Consider the following 14,477-nt stretch of genomic DNA (forward strand, 5'->3'; position numbering starts at 1 on the left):
ATCTAAACAAGGTTCCTGCAGTGTTTGACTGCATAGAATGAAATTCAGTCTGATTTTAAACAGTCTGATTTTTTAATAGTGATGGAAAACAAACAATAAGGCATACAGTCATTTATTATGTGCATGAATTGCTGACAAAATACATTTTAGTATTTCTCAAACATAATAGTCAAACACTTATTTATACCTTGTAGTCAGATGTAGTCACAATTTTCACATGGTCATTTTAACCACCTTTGTGGAATGACAGTTACATTATACATTAAATGACCTCCATCAGTCATCGTGTTACAAAGGAAATCAATAATCGACTTTACATATCAGAGATCATGAAGGGCGAGTGGGCAGCTGAAGGAAGTCGACTATCGACGACCCGCATACATTCTACCTCCTAAACACTAAAAGAAAACTCAGTGGTTGAGCGTCCTCACACTTCATGTGTTCAGTGCTACTGAAACATGGGGCAGGTTTGTAGCGCCTCGGTGGCGGAGCTATACTGGAGGACGTTGTCATAGAAACGAGTGAGCGCTGCTCGAATGTCCTTGGCTCCCCTCCCTCCCGAGCTGCGGTACTTCATGGATAGTAGCTTGGAGCACAGGTAGTGGAGCCACAGCACGTTGGTATGGGGGTGGAAGTTGCTCCAGTTGTTTCTGAGACGGACGGAGAGAGCAACGGAGGATCAATGAATCGTGACCACAGTCATTCTGAGACATTACTCTAATACAATAAATCAACAGAATTATCCCAAAAAAAGACTGATTATGTCCGTTTGACATTTTGGGCAAAACACAAATCATAGAGGGAAGACGTAGATGAGAAGATCAATACCATCCTCGCATCTATCCACAAAATATGAAGCTATATCCAGGAGAAAGTTTGCTTAGCATTAAAGCTGCAGTGGGTAGGATTTGGAAAAATAACATCCCAGTAACATGAGAGCTGCTGCTGTGCACGAGCAGTGGTCAGCCACTCGTCCTGGCTCTGATTGGTGGTTTAGAAAGGTGCTGACAGGTGTTTATATTTTTCTACAGAGCCAGGCTAGCTGTTTCCAGCCTTTTAATCTGAATGAACATCTGCTGGCTGCAGCTTTACATTTACCACAGAGATTTTCATCTTCTCAAGAGTTCTATAATAAGAAAAATCTCAGTGTTGGAAATTTCTTATCACTGCTTTGACTTTTGGACGTTATAGTGAGTCACTGAGCTTAAATCAAGTCTATGTTGCGGCTCTTCTTTTCTTTGTGTTTAATAGGTTAAAACAAATTTCATGTACATATGACTAATCTGCTCTATATGAAACATTTACAGTGAGACAGACATTAAATGTCACAGTCACTGACACATAAAGGCACTGACCCATTCTCCTGTCTCATCAGCCTGTAGATATCAAACTGGTAATCTCCCTGGCCCATGAAAAGCTCCTCGTCCTTTGAGATGTCACAGGAAACCGTCAGATCATCTGGAGACAACAGAGCATATGATGAGTGTCATTTTAATAGCGTCATGTATTTTGTGCATGACTCCATAAATCGAGCCATTCAAAATAAGACTGAAGTGGAACATTATCTGACCGATTTCTAGCCTGGAGAGGGAGTAGTCAATGATGCGGACCAGCACCCCTTTGGTTTCCAGAGAGTGGGCCGTTCCGTTCAGGAGGAAGCTCCCTGTCTTCTGCTTGGTTGTTTTGACCAACACGTTGCCCCAGTGAAGGTCCCTGCAGCAAACAGCACAGGGGAAGACGACACACACACACAGGCTGAGTACTGATATTTAATTGTACCAACCGATATCCTTAGATACTATAGACTATTAAAAATACCTCGTAATTCTGTATCAAATTTCAATACTTATACCAATTATCTCAATAAGCACTCAGCAAAATGTCTGAAATGTGAATTTTAGCTGGTTTTCATTGGTGGGTTTTAGGGTTTTGAAGATATTAGCTCTCATGAAATTAGTATTAGACATTTTTTCCTACTTTCTGACATTCTAAAGTCCAGATTTGGTTCACAAAACGATCATCAGAATAATCTGTAGTTGTCACCTAAAAGTTTTTAATGTCTTGTGGACTTATGCAAGAATTTTTCTACGAGTCCCCACTTTGTTCATGTTGGATGATGACACACAAGATGTGTCACGATGCAGCAACAAAGGCAGGGAAGAACAAAACTGCAAGCTGGTACCATGGGTGTCAAAGATGCAGACGTAAAAACAATGGCTCATTTTATTTAGGACGGAAACACACTGGAAACATTTGGTGGAGTTTGTGTGTTTGTGTGAATGCTCTACCTGTGTTCAAAGTGTAGCTCCTCCTCAGCAACAGCCAAGGCGGCAGTCACCTGATGAAGGATGCTCTTCGCCACTCCCAAAGATGCAAGCTTGATGACCCAAGAGAGGCTTGAATTAAAGACTGTATATGTATTTCCATAAAGCAAAACACTTTTCATCGGTTGAGAATAATACCCAATTGTTCTTTTAACTAATGCTGCATTTGCAACAGCTAAGCCTCTTTGTGCATTGTTTCCAGCATACCTATTCAAGGTCTTAACTGACATAAAGTTATAATGACTCATTTCAGGTCAGTGCTGTCTTAACCCATCGTTGTTTGAGGTCTTTTTTTATACATAGTGTGCAAATGTAATGAGCTGCTGTCGTTGTGATGCTCGTACCGTTCCATTGCTGTTCTCGAGATCGACGCCTCCGAACTCAAACTCCAGGATTAAGAACAACTGATCCTTCTCAAAGAAATCTGTGCAAAGAGCAACAGAGAAAGATCCAGTGAAATAGAGAAAGAGATCGCATGGTCCTTCAAAGTATTGTGTTGGATCATGTTTGAAAGGGCCCTGATGAGGATTAAATGATAAACTGCAGTTTTTATTTTTAATCGCAAACCAGCCAATCTTGAAAAAAAGAAATGCCTCTGAGCTTCCATCACAACACGTTGCGTAAATATAATGTGAGACTAATGTTAATGTGCTTTTGTCTCACTGACCTGGTCTGTCATTCTCGGAGCCTTTCTGTTGGTCAAATTTGTCCCAAGCATTCAGGAAATCAGGAGGGTAACAGCCTCGAACGCAGTGGAGACTGTGAGGGGACAACACATCGAGTCACATCATCACTCAAAACTGCTGAGACGCCAACAGACAAAGGAAAAAGGAAAAGAAAAAGGAGCAGGCAGAGTGCTTACTCATTGAGTCCAATAAAGCCGTGAGTCTGGTTTTGTTTCTTCTCTTTCAGGCTGCTCAGCTCCCTGCCAGAACAAAGAAACACACACATAGTGCTGTTTAGTTTCAATTTCCCAGGCATCACTAAATTGAAAGATTCACGTCATATGTATATGATTATAAAACATTTATTCATTATATATAGGATTACACTATTTATATCATAGTGGCTATCCCTGTGAAATGCAGCATTGGTTTTGTTCCTCTTACTTTGAGATTATAATCTCATGGAGAATCTCTCCAAAAATCTTCTGGGTCTCTCCGTTCACCTTCTCACTGCCCTCTACTGGAATTATCTGTCAAGACAACAACCACAAATGTTTGCAAGGAACATTTGTGACATTTTTATTTTTTTTACTATTGAACTGTGGTTTCTTGATATTTGACGAGCCTAAACAAAACTACATTTGGTATCACAGGGTTTCTGCAGGTTCAACAAGTTCAATTTACAGTCTGTATTAAGACCTACAACACACAGACATTACAAACCATGCAGGCCGCTAAAAGATTTCTCTTGAAAAAAAGAACATTTTTAATGCATGACAGAAGTAGCTTTAAATGAACGTTAACATAATTAATTAAGACCTACCTAAACACATTTAACACCTAGTACATAATAGTTTAACTTTTCTAGGCCTGAAATTTCATTTTACACTTTTTAAAGCTTTTTAAGACCCTGCAAAAAAAAAAACAACTATCATTATGCTTAGGTACCATTTAAATTTTACACAACATCCCTAAATGGGGGGTGGTACATGGTATTATATATATGATTTATGTCATATCCAGTAAATGCACATACTTTGAGAGCAACTGTGTCCCCTGAGGCGTTGGTGGTGGAAAAGACTTCGCCAAAGGTTCCCTCCCCGATCTTAACACAGCGTTTCATACGGTGAGGGAGAATACTGTCCTCCCAGGGCAGAGGGTGCTTCTGGCCACACTCAGCATACACCTTCTCTGCATCCGACAGATCTGTGTCCTCACACTGCAACAGAAGAGAGGAGGCAGGAGGTGATACACAACCACAGGCTGGGGATGTGTCATAACTTATTCACAGTCAATATGTAGAAAGTTTGTGGTGCAAACGTCTGTATTATTTTCTCAGTGCAGCTTCTCAAATATTGGACAGAATAGAATATGTCATCATTTTATATCTCTTTTAACTGTGTCATTGTTGCAGATGTGTGCTGTAAGTGTGTGCCGTACCGGAGTGTCATGGCACAGCTGTGACTGGAGGTGTTTGGGGAACAGCGTCCGAAAGGGTGTGGCAAAGAGATCCTGGCTGAGCTCTGCTAGAGCCGTCCGCCCCGGAGACAGATGTAAACTCCTCGGAGTGAGATGCACTATTGAGAGAGAACGACAGGAAAGAGACGGAGAGAAATGTTAACAGTCATAAACAATGGAAGGACAAATTACAATTATAACAACAATAAACAATAACAATTTAAGGGAGAGAGTATTTATAATTCATGCCTTTGCGATGAACCGAGAGGGCGGCCTTGAGTCGGCTCCAGGTGTGTGTGTTTGGTGTGAAGTCAGCCAGCAGAGATGAGAGGTTGAGCGGGTTCGCTTTCACCGGGGTGGAGAAATTCATGACTGTTCCAAGCTCCTACACACAGGATGCAAATCATAGGTTGTCAACGATGCCACAGCTCAACCTGTAACCACTTTAAATGCTTCCTAACACTTAACTGCAGTTGGGTGGGATTTTAGTAGAAGCAAAAACTATACACACATGGAACAAAAGTCAGTTTGTGTGTGATGAGTGGATTCAAAAACACACAAGATAATGACAGATTGAAAGATTGTGATAATTGTCCATGCACATTATTTGCAGTTGGAAATTTTTGTTTGGGTTTGTTTGATTTTAATTCAAGACTTCACTGGAAAGAGTTTTCAATGAGAATAATTTCCACTTCATCAAGGCAAGGCCATTTTATTTATAAAGCAAAGGATACAAATAAGCAAGGCCAAGTGTAAGTCCCTAAATTAACAAAAACTTTCTGTGATTTGGTGAGAAACTGGGTCAAGGAATCTGGACAAATGTGCAGCTTTCAAGGTTATGAGCACCAGAATCAAAATTTCACACACTGCCATTTTATTCAGGCAGCAACATGAATTTTAAACGTGAATATCTCAAACCAAAACTATTTGCCATTTTACATAATTGGAATTTTTTTCCCTTTTTGTCATTTGAGTGAAGACCTTCACGAGAACTTGTCTTGAATATGGCATAGTGATTTAGTAGAAGCCCTGCTGATGAACTTTGAATTTAGGCATTGAAAGACGTGAGTGTCATATACCTGCCTGACTTTGTCAACAAATTAAAAAGTCCATGGATACAGATGGCTTATTTTAATAATGGCTGACCAATGACCAAAACTGTCAGTTGATTAACCTTCCACTTCAATAAACAGACATGCTTCAGCAGCACTTTGGTGTGTTTCGGTGCACGTTGTCCTCACCCTCTGCTGTTTGTGTTTTGTGGAGATCAGCTCGTTGATGCTGCAGTCCACAGGCTTCACTTCCCCTGCCCTTGTGTGTGTGCTGCTTTTGTTTTTCCAACGACTCACGCTCAGGCCGCTCACACACGCCTTCCTCGTGGTCCCAGGTTGGTCTGTGGAAGTGCTTCTCATTTTCTTGTCTCTCGGAGCCAGAGACAACTTTTTTCTTTTGGGCAGAACGTCACAGGAGCTCTTTACCACTTCTTTGTCTGAGGAAATCTTGTCTTCAGAGCTGGTCGAGCTCCACTTTTTCCTACTGACTTTCAGATAAGTGTTTCCATGACAGAGATTAGCATCACTTACAGACTGGTGGTCGTTCTTTATCTGTTCATCACTGGCTGGGTCGGACATGGCCGAGGATGATTTACGCTTTTTGTGTCTCAACTGTGATAAAGTTAATCTCTTTATCTCAACAGCGGGTTTGACAGATAGACATTTCTCCTTCAGCATTGAGATAACCGCGGCCTTTTCTTCTGTTTCTGGATCACTGGACTGTGTATGAGCGACTGGACGGCGGCTGCTGTTTATTGACCATCTATCAGACACCGTCATTCCCTCGGTGGCATCTCCTGAACACGTGAGATCTTCTGGGTCATCAATGTTATGCGTGTAGTCATTTTCAGACCTGACTGCATCTAAACTATCAGACATATTATTACAAGTCAAAGGTGACTCCTCCTGCTTTGTCATTTGTGGCAAGGACAATATTTCAAGCTGAACGGTGCACTTCTTTGCAAGACATGTGTCCTTTACTGCCGCAGCTTTCTCTTCAGTAAACAGTGTTTTCACAGGGCCGTTGGCTCGTAATTGTGTGTCCATAATAAAATCAACACTGCTCTCGGTGTTTTGGGTAGATTCATCATAAAACACTGATGCTGATGAGCATTCAGGCGGCTGCTCGCAGGCAACTGATGCAGTGTCAGTCACTGATACTGCCTGTCCAGTGGACTCAAAGCTATTTATCAACTCTAAATGATCTCTGGTTGTATTGTCAGTCACTGACAAATGGAGATCAAATGCTGGAGTTTGACTGCTGTCCACTGACAGTGGATCGTCATCTGAGCTCAAAAGTTCCAAACAGGATGAGTAGGTTGTTTCACTGCAGAGCTGAGTCATGGTTAGGATGTCTAATCTCTCCAGCTGCACTGTGCAGAGCTTGGTCAAACATTGCTCCTTCAGAGCCTCTATCAGCCACTCCAGCCCTCCTGCTGCTGACACAAACTCGCAGCTGTTCTCACTGTCTGAAGAAAGGTGAATTAAACTTGATAATTCATCACCATTCTTTGTCTTTGAATTTTCACTGTAGCTTTTAGCGTCCTCGCTACAGCTGCTCCTCTTGTTTGTGCTTGTGTGTTCCATTAACACATCACCAGACAGCTCTTCGTGGTGATGCAGGTGTGGTACTTGCTCACCAAGGCTTGACAGCAGCTTCCCCTCAGAGTGGAGTCCAGTGGATGGTGCAGAATATGGTTCAGAGACAGGCTGCCCTGGTGAATTCAAATCTTCCTTAAATGTGCTGATGACACATGTAGAGCTCACTGACATAGATGGAGGAGAGGAGGACTTATCATTAATGGGGATGGGTTTAAGGTGGGGATGTTTGCTGAAGGATCCTGCTGAGGGAGTAGAGCAAAAGATGGGGTTTCTGGGGGAAGGTCCGACACTGCGATCTGCCGACTCATTGAGGGATATCTCTCGGAGGGGGCTGGTGGCAAAGCTGAAAGTCCCTGCATCATTCACTGAGTTCTCCGCACTCGACACCAAAAACGCTGGAGGGACCTTCCTCCTCTTCCTATGCTGACGGGTACCATTGGAACGAATGGCTCCAGAAGTGAAGTCATCTGAAGAGTTAAATATACTGACAATAGTTTTTTGGAGTTTGGGTTTGACAACAGCTCCACATCTGCGACGAGTTACAAAGCGGCCCACAGAACGATGGTGAACCCTGAAAATAGAATAGCAGAGGAGGAAGAGAGAGAATGGTTAGAGAAATTACTCTTTTTTTCCCCTTCAAAAATCTAAATCTCCACCCTCCAGACCTGAGGACTGACTCCTCACAGACCTTTAACTTGTGTGTTTCAATGGAAATAAACTGAAATATGGGATCCTGTAAATGTGAATGACAATATTAAACCTACAAATGAAGGTCCTATTCAAACCATTAGTATTCTGTGTAGGCAATATGGAACGTTGCCATCAATAATCCTATGCAACAAAAAATGCCAAACAAATCTAAAGAATAAAAGCTCCAAAATAAATAAAATATGTAAAACATCTTCTTACTATCGTTATTGATATAGTTTTGTACATTGTCAAATTTTTGTTGCCATGGATACCCATAGTACTTTTCCAGAGTGATAAAAAGGAAATGGTTGAGCATGTAACACAGATGGATTCTCATAAAATCTGCAGAAAGTCTGCTTGATGCTCTTTGTGGACTCATGAACTTCCTGGAAATAAACCCATATAGTCCAAGACCTTGCTAGTGTGGTGAGGTTTGGACATTTAGATTCAGCCATGACACTTTTCCGTTATTTATAAGTGGCACCAACAACCTGACTGTCTGAGAAAATATTTAATTTCTCTTCATTTGAGATGAATTTTTGTGACACTTAAGGGCAGACCTCGAGTCTTCTTCACTCTCGCTGGTCACTGGAACCTGCTGCCGTTTCTGCCTGATCAAAACTCCTGGAACAGACGTGAGCTGGCTTTTCCTGTTGACATGCAGAGACAAAACACATTTCAGAAACACATCAACACACATTACAATTACTTCTGCAAGTGAATGATTCCATGAAAACATAGTTGAACGTTCAAAAGCCTAGTTATGAAAATCTGGCCGTATTAAGAACGTAATTCACAACAATTACTGAAGATACATGTCCAACGCCACAGCAATAATTCAACAATTTTCAGGGGGCAAAGCTCTGTTGTATAAATCGATATAAAAAAATCAATGAGTCTAGTTTCTCTAGTGTGAAGATGTGATGCTTCTCTCTGTATCATAGAGCAGAAACTGTTTTAGAGGAAGTCCAAAATAAACTTGATTTGAAAACATTTTTTGAAATTTGATATTGGCTTAAAACAGTAGTCCTAGATCAATCATTGCAAATTAGATCATTCACAAATAAAGGTGGGTTTTGTAGGAGCTGATGACAAAAGTCAGATCTGCTCTAGCCTCTATTGTATAAGTCTTCTGTTATTACTACTAGTTTCAAATGTCTGCTTACAGACACTATGGTGATAACATAAGAAAGCAAGATAGAGTCCCAATGTGTTCTGCTCATGCTTGGTTGTGCACGGACCTGGTTGTCTTGCTCTGCTGAGCAGGCTGAGGGCACTGAGGAAAAGGCCTGCCGATGTTCTCCTCGTCACTGCTGTTGTCTGTCAGAGAGGACACAGCTTTTCTCTTGGCAGGATGAACTCTACCACTGCAACCACGAGTCTTCTTCCCTCTAATGATGAAGAAAAGATAAATCCCAAGAGATGAGCAAGTCAAGATACTAACCATGAGATGAGGGGAAAAGATAGAAGACATTAAATCATGCAAAGAGCCCTAAGTTCTATTTTGGTAATCCAGACATAGACAATATATAACATCCAATTAGTTAAATGCCACGTTTAAGACCTAATTTTAGTCAATAATAAACTGTCCGCACAGACCTTGTCGTCTCGCTCTGCTGAGGCGCCTGAGGATGAGGAGGAGAGGGGATGACGATGTTCTCCTCGTTGTTGAAATTCTCTTCATCACAGGTCTTCTCTGTCAGACATAGCATGGCCTTTTTCTTGGCGGCACGAGCTCCTCTACGACTTACAACACTAGTGCTCCTCTCTCTATGACACCAAAAACGGATGAAGAAAGTACGATATCAAACATGAGAGCAAGGAGGACAGCAGCATTATAGTTAATCTGGAATAACTGTCTTGACTGTTTTAGTCGGTAGATTGTTTTAAACTAATTTCTGTAATATCAAATACGCCAGGTCTGTACACAAACATTTTGTTGGTTCTGAACTGTGACCAAAATATGGAGTAAGTGGGAGTTATCATTATGTTTATGACGTGGATGTTTCTGATAAAACAGTTTGAGAAAGGTGTTGTTTAAATGTCTGATCCTTTTGGAGGCTGGAGCTGCTGCGGAACTGAATCGCATCTTAGAAATAGTGTCTCCATTGTTTAGCCTACCCTCATTTACATCACTGGCATTGACAAAACTGCAAGTTGACACATCCTTGTATAGACCTGCTCTATCTTTCACATGTTCCCTTTCATGTACTGAATGAAGTAACCATACATTATGGTGTACTGTAGAGTTCCACCAACAACCAGGTAACAGCTTAATTTAAGTTTAAAGACAGAGTCGGGGACATTAATAGTAAAGAAGGCAGCCAGGAGGATGGGGACTTCATCTCCTGTCGACTTGAACATACCTTGTCCTCGCAGGTTTTGCGGGTTCAAACACGGAGATGTCACCGTCTGTGGAGTCGGTGCTGTCGAAGACCCGTTTGCGGTTTTCAGGTGAAATCCACGCGGGCAGTTTTCTCCGCTGTTTACCGTACGTCTTCAGAAACAACGACTTGACCGGCTTCATGTTTGAAGTCTCAACTATAACGGAGCCAAGAGACACTGGTGTTACTCACCCAGACGAGAACTATGCTAAGGCTATGCTAACTGTGCTAACAAAACGACACTGAACAACTCGCAAACAGTGACTGACTAAATTCACCGTAACTCGGCCTAACTAAACAACCGTTTTAAATCCGCCGCCATGGTTTTTAGCGAAATAAATCTTCTTTTGTGTCTCCTTCATTATTTTTGCGGCGTGAATGGGCCGGACCCGCTTATTGTTCAAACCACCGGATGCGTCGATGATTGGTCAACGACCGGTGCTTGTGACGACACAGCGCCACCTACCGGATCGGAGTCGATAGATAGATAGATAGACATAAAACAATAAACATCAGAATATAAACAAAAAACATAAAAGCAGAGCGTGAAATTAAACATGAAAGCAGAGCGTCCTTCCTGTTACATCTATTGATCTTTATAACTTGTGTGGCAATACAAATTTGGTGGTCGTAACTTCCTCGTGGGGTGTTGCAGCAGTATTTTTAATATATATTTTTTTATGATATTATCTATGTAAGCAGTAGAAGGCCGGGTCATATCCACAGCAGGGAGACTGGAAAGATGATAAACAATGCAGTAAATCAGTATAACCACCAGGTGTCATCATTTTATTAAATTGGAGGCCTAGTCCTGACAATGTATTTGTTTGTGTGCATCACATACATTTGTCATAATTGCGTCAGTATTGTCTTTTTAAAATAGTTTATGCTGCCATATTTATTATAGATGTAAGATTCCTGTTCTTGGGGGAAAATGGATGTTAATGATCACACTTGACCTCTGCAGTTTCTGTGTCCTAATCAGTCGGCACTATTTATCACTATTTATCTATCAGAAATGAAACAACACTTAGTATAAGACTTTACCCTGATGTCAGCCCTGTGAGGCTATTATGAAAAATTGGACAGACCTGTACATGTATAAGCAATTGTTGCAATAACAGAAATTACAGCAGGCGAGCACAATCACAGTCAAAGAGGTAGAGTAACATAAAGCAAATACACAAAAACACCATATAAAATACAAGGGAGACAGATACAAGAAATAAATCATACAATAGGCCTACTACTGGTTGTTATTTTCATTGGTACCTTCTCATCTTGTCCTCTTGTTCATCTTAAGTGATGGACAAGAGGAAATGTTCATGTTGATGGCACCATTTAAAATTCACAGACATAGTAATTAGGATTCATTCAACGACTGTGACTGGGACAAATGTCTACACCAAATCTCACAACAGTCTATCAAATAGTTATGTTTTCAGTCAAAAACTCTGTGTGTGTTCGAAGCTCATTGTTGCTGTTTAATGCTGTTGAATGCACAACCTTGTACAATCTCCTCTCAGCTTCCAGTCCAAACTGGCCTCTACAAATCCACATTAACACATTTACACAGTACTCTGTGGTTTTTGCACTGAGCGACAATTAACTACAAGTCATACGCACAATGTTGCCAATTACGTTATGCAAAGGCACGGCTTACAATTTGCTTAATCATTTTCCTTCCCTGCAGGCAGCAATTACTCCTCATTAATTTTTTATGCTATGAAAATCCTTTTGCACAGACTTGAACGTTGCTGGAAGGTAATCCAGTCACCTGCCTCACACACGACTCCAGAAAGGCCGATAATAAAATACTGTGCACTGTTAAATTCACTGAATCCTGATGAGATTTGAAGCAGCTCTGTTTTCAGCAGGGAGAGAAATACATAGTCAACAAGAGTATTTACCATAAATGTTTTACAATGCAGCAAAGCAGTAAGTCATCTTGATCCTTACATTAGAATTATTATTATTAGTAGACAGGAAAGTGATGGGGTCATAAAGTATTACAGACTGAGAACAGTGTCTTATCTTTATAAACACATTTATTATTAGACTGATACTTTGATATTTGGTTGCAGCACTTTGGGTTTGTAAGTGATCATCATCATCGTCACATCATCATCATCATGATCATCATCATCATCATCATCATCATCATCATCATCATCATCATCATCATCATCATCATCATCACCATCATCATCATCATCATCATCATCATCATCATGATCTTCACGATTATCATCATCACCATCATCATCATCATCATCATCATCATCATCATGATCATCACGATTATCATCATCACCATTCTCATCATCCTCATCATCATCATCGTCATCATCATCATCATCATAATTATCATCATCATCACATCATCTTCATCATCATCATCATCATCATCATCATCATCATCATCACGATTATCATCATCATCATCAACACATTATCATCATCATCATCATCATCCCGATTATCATCATCATCATCATCATCATCATCATCACGATCATCATCATCATCATCATCATCATCATCACGATTATCATCATCATCAACATCATCATCACGATCTTCCTCATCATCACAATCTTCCTCCTCATCCTCATCCTCATCTTCATCTTCATCTTCATCTTCATCTTCATCGTCATCATCATCATCATCATCATCATCATCATCACGATTATCATCATCATCAACACATTATCATCATCATCATCATCATCATCATCATCATCCCTTACTATAGAAAACTTCAAAATTTGCAAATGTCCTTCAGAAAGATGTAATTCTCCTTGTTTCCCTGTAACTTCAGTCAACATCCTGAGATAAAAACAAGTAATAACATGAAGGTTTAATCTCCACAGTGTAAAGTGAAGTCGTTTAAATTAAAGAGAGTTAAAAAAAAAAAAAATCACAGAGGAGCGTTTGCTTCCGGAGCAGCGTTCCCCGGTTCCCCCTGCCGGAGAGGAGCGGCATCTGGGAGGGAGGAGAAAAGAAACAAGCTGAGAGGGAGAGACACGGAGGGGAGGAGAGAAAGAAGTAAAGAAGACAGGAGCTCAGCACGGAGGACGTGAACACACCGGAGAGAGAGAGAGAGGAGGTGAGTGATGTGGTATGGGGGGGTTTTCTCTTGAACGTGTCCGTCACAGTTGAGCCTCTGCGCCGTTAAAACGTGAGTAACTTTCCGTGTCGTACCTCTGGACGACGCCGTGCTGTGGCATCCGAGGCCCCGCTGCGCTGCGAGCAAGTCGGGGAGGTGTGGGAGAGCAGACCGGGAGGGGACCGGGAGGCTGCGGTGGCGGGTTCACCGGAGCCCGGCGTGTGTTTCCGTGAGCTAATGCTCAGGTTTAGCTGTGTTGTTGTGTTGTTGTTGTTGTGTTGTTGATTTTGCGGTTGTGTGTTTGTGGGAACGGACGTTATAGGGGACGTATAGCGAGCAGCCGCTGACCGCCGCGGTTCTTTAAGGTTCGATACCGCTGCTGTGTTTGGGTTGAGGGGCGTTGAAGACACTAACCCTCGAAACATGGATGACACCAGGCGGTTAAATAACATTTCAGAAACCCTTTTAATTTAAAGCCTTCATTACGTGGGTCTTAAATAGGGCTGGACGATATGGCCCGAAAAAGATCCCGAGATAAAAGATTTCACGTCAGATGATATCGATAATTATCACGATAGAGGTCACGTTGCTGTTTATTTAAAAATTAAAAGACAGATTATTTTGCTCCTGAATGTATGTTGTGGTTTTAAATGAATCATTATGAGCTGAGAATGACAAACACTTGATAAACAATGAAACATTTGACAAGCCTGAGGTAGATCAATTATGTTTATTACCTATTAATTACAATTAAATTGAGATAATAATTGATATTGTTTATTGCTCAGCCCTAGTCTTTAGGTAAGGTATAGGTAAGTGGCTGGTGAACTGACCAGAGCCATGAACTCCGGATAATGTCTGGACTTTATCCAGAGATTGCTTTACAATTATGAAGAACGCAGCGGCATGTTGTCCGTGTCAGATGCGTTCATGTCAACAGGAAAATGTCAGAAGCGTTCAGGTGAGGGGAGGTGTCAGGGGATGGGGGAGGCAGGACACAACGTATAAATTCCATTTTACAGCACATTGACACTGGTGTTGACAGTTATCACCAAAATCCTTTGAATCTACTTGTCTCTACAAGTGGACATCTTTGCCGACGTCTTCGACATGCATGCCACCTCTTGTCCATCCTGAGATATGTGCATTATTTTAATTTTAATTTTCATATTTCATCCTTCACATATTAGAAA

General features: G+C 41.2%; 3 protein-coding genes across 7 annotated transcripts in view; 2 read left to right on the forward strand and 1 right to left on the reverse strand.

Moving 5' to 3' along the window:
* Positions 1–14,477, forward strand: part of fam184b (family with sequence similarity 184 member B) — a 52,462-nt gene that overhangs the window by 28,160 nt on the left and 9,825 nt on the right. The gene's annotated exons all lie outside the window — the stretch shown is intronic.
* Positions 98–10,608, reverse strand: haspin (histone H3 associated protein kinase). The gene is made up of 16 exons (XM_034594605.1): positions 10,158–10,608; positions 9,391–9,561; positions 9,033–9,182; positions 8,352–8,441; positions 5,689–7,672; positions 4,697–4,832; positions 4,430–4,566; positions 4,026–4,208; positions 3,434–3,519; positions 3,187–3,249; positions 2,992–3,083; positions 2,669–2,748; positions 2,289–2,377; positions 1,571–1,713; positions 1,356–1,458; positions 98–650 (listed from the first exon to the last, which is right to left on the reverse strand). Exons 1-16 carry the CDS (start codon positions 10,316–10,318, stop codon positions 449–451), a joined length of 3,870 nt encoding a protein of 1,289 aa, XP_034450496.1. The 5' UTR covers positions 10,319–10,608; the 3' UTR covers positions 98–448.
* Positions 13,152–14,477, forward strand: part of apbb2b (amyloid beta (A4) precursor protein-binding, family B, member 2b) — a 46,889-nt gene continuing 45,563 nt past the window's right edge. For 4 of the 5 annotated variants that reach the window (XM_034594608.1, XM_034594611.1, XM_034594613.1 and 1 more), the window contains exon 1: positions 13,152–13,284. The gene's annotated coding sequence lies outside the window, so the exon portion shown is untranslated. The remainder of the gene's footprint in view (positions 13,285–14,477) is intronic. The other variant, XM_034594612.1, reaches the window with a different exon arrangement.

The sequence above is a fragment of the Hippoglossus hippoglossus genome, chromosome 1 (genome assembly GCF_009819705.1).
Source record: "Hippoglossus hippoglossus isolate fHipHip1 chromosome 1, fHipHip1.pri, whole genome shotgun sequence".
NCBI lineage: Eukaryota > Metazoa > Chordata > Actinopteri > Pleuronectiformes > Pleuronectidae > Hippoglossus > Hippoglossus hippoglossus.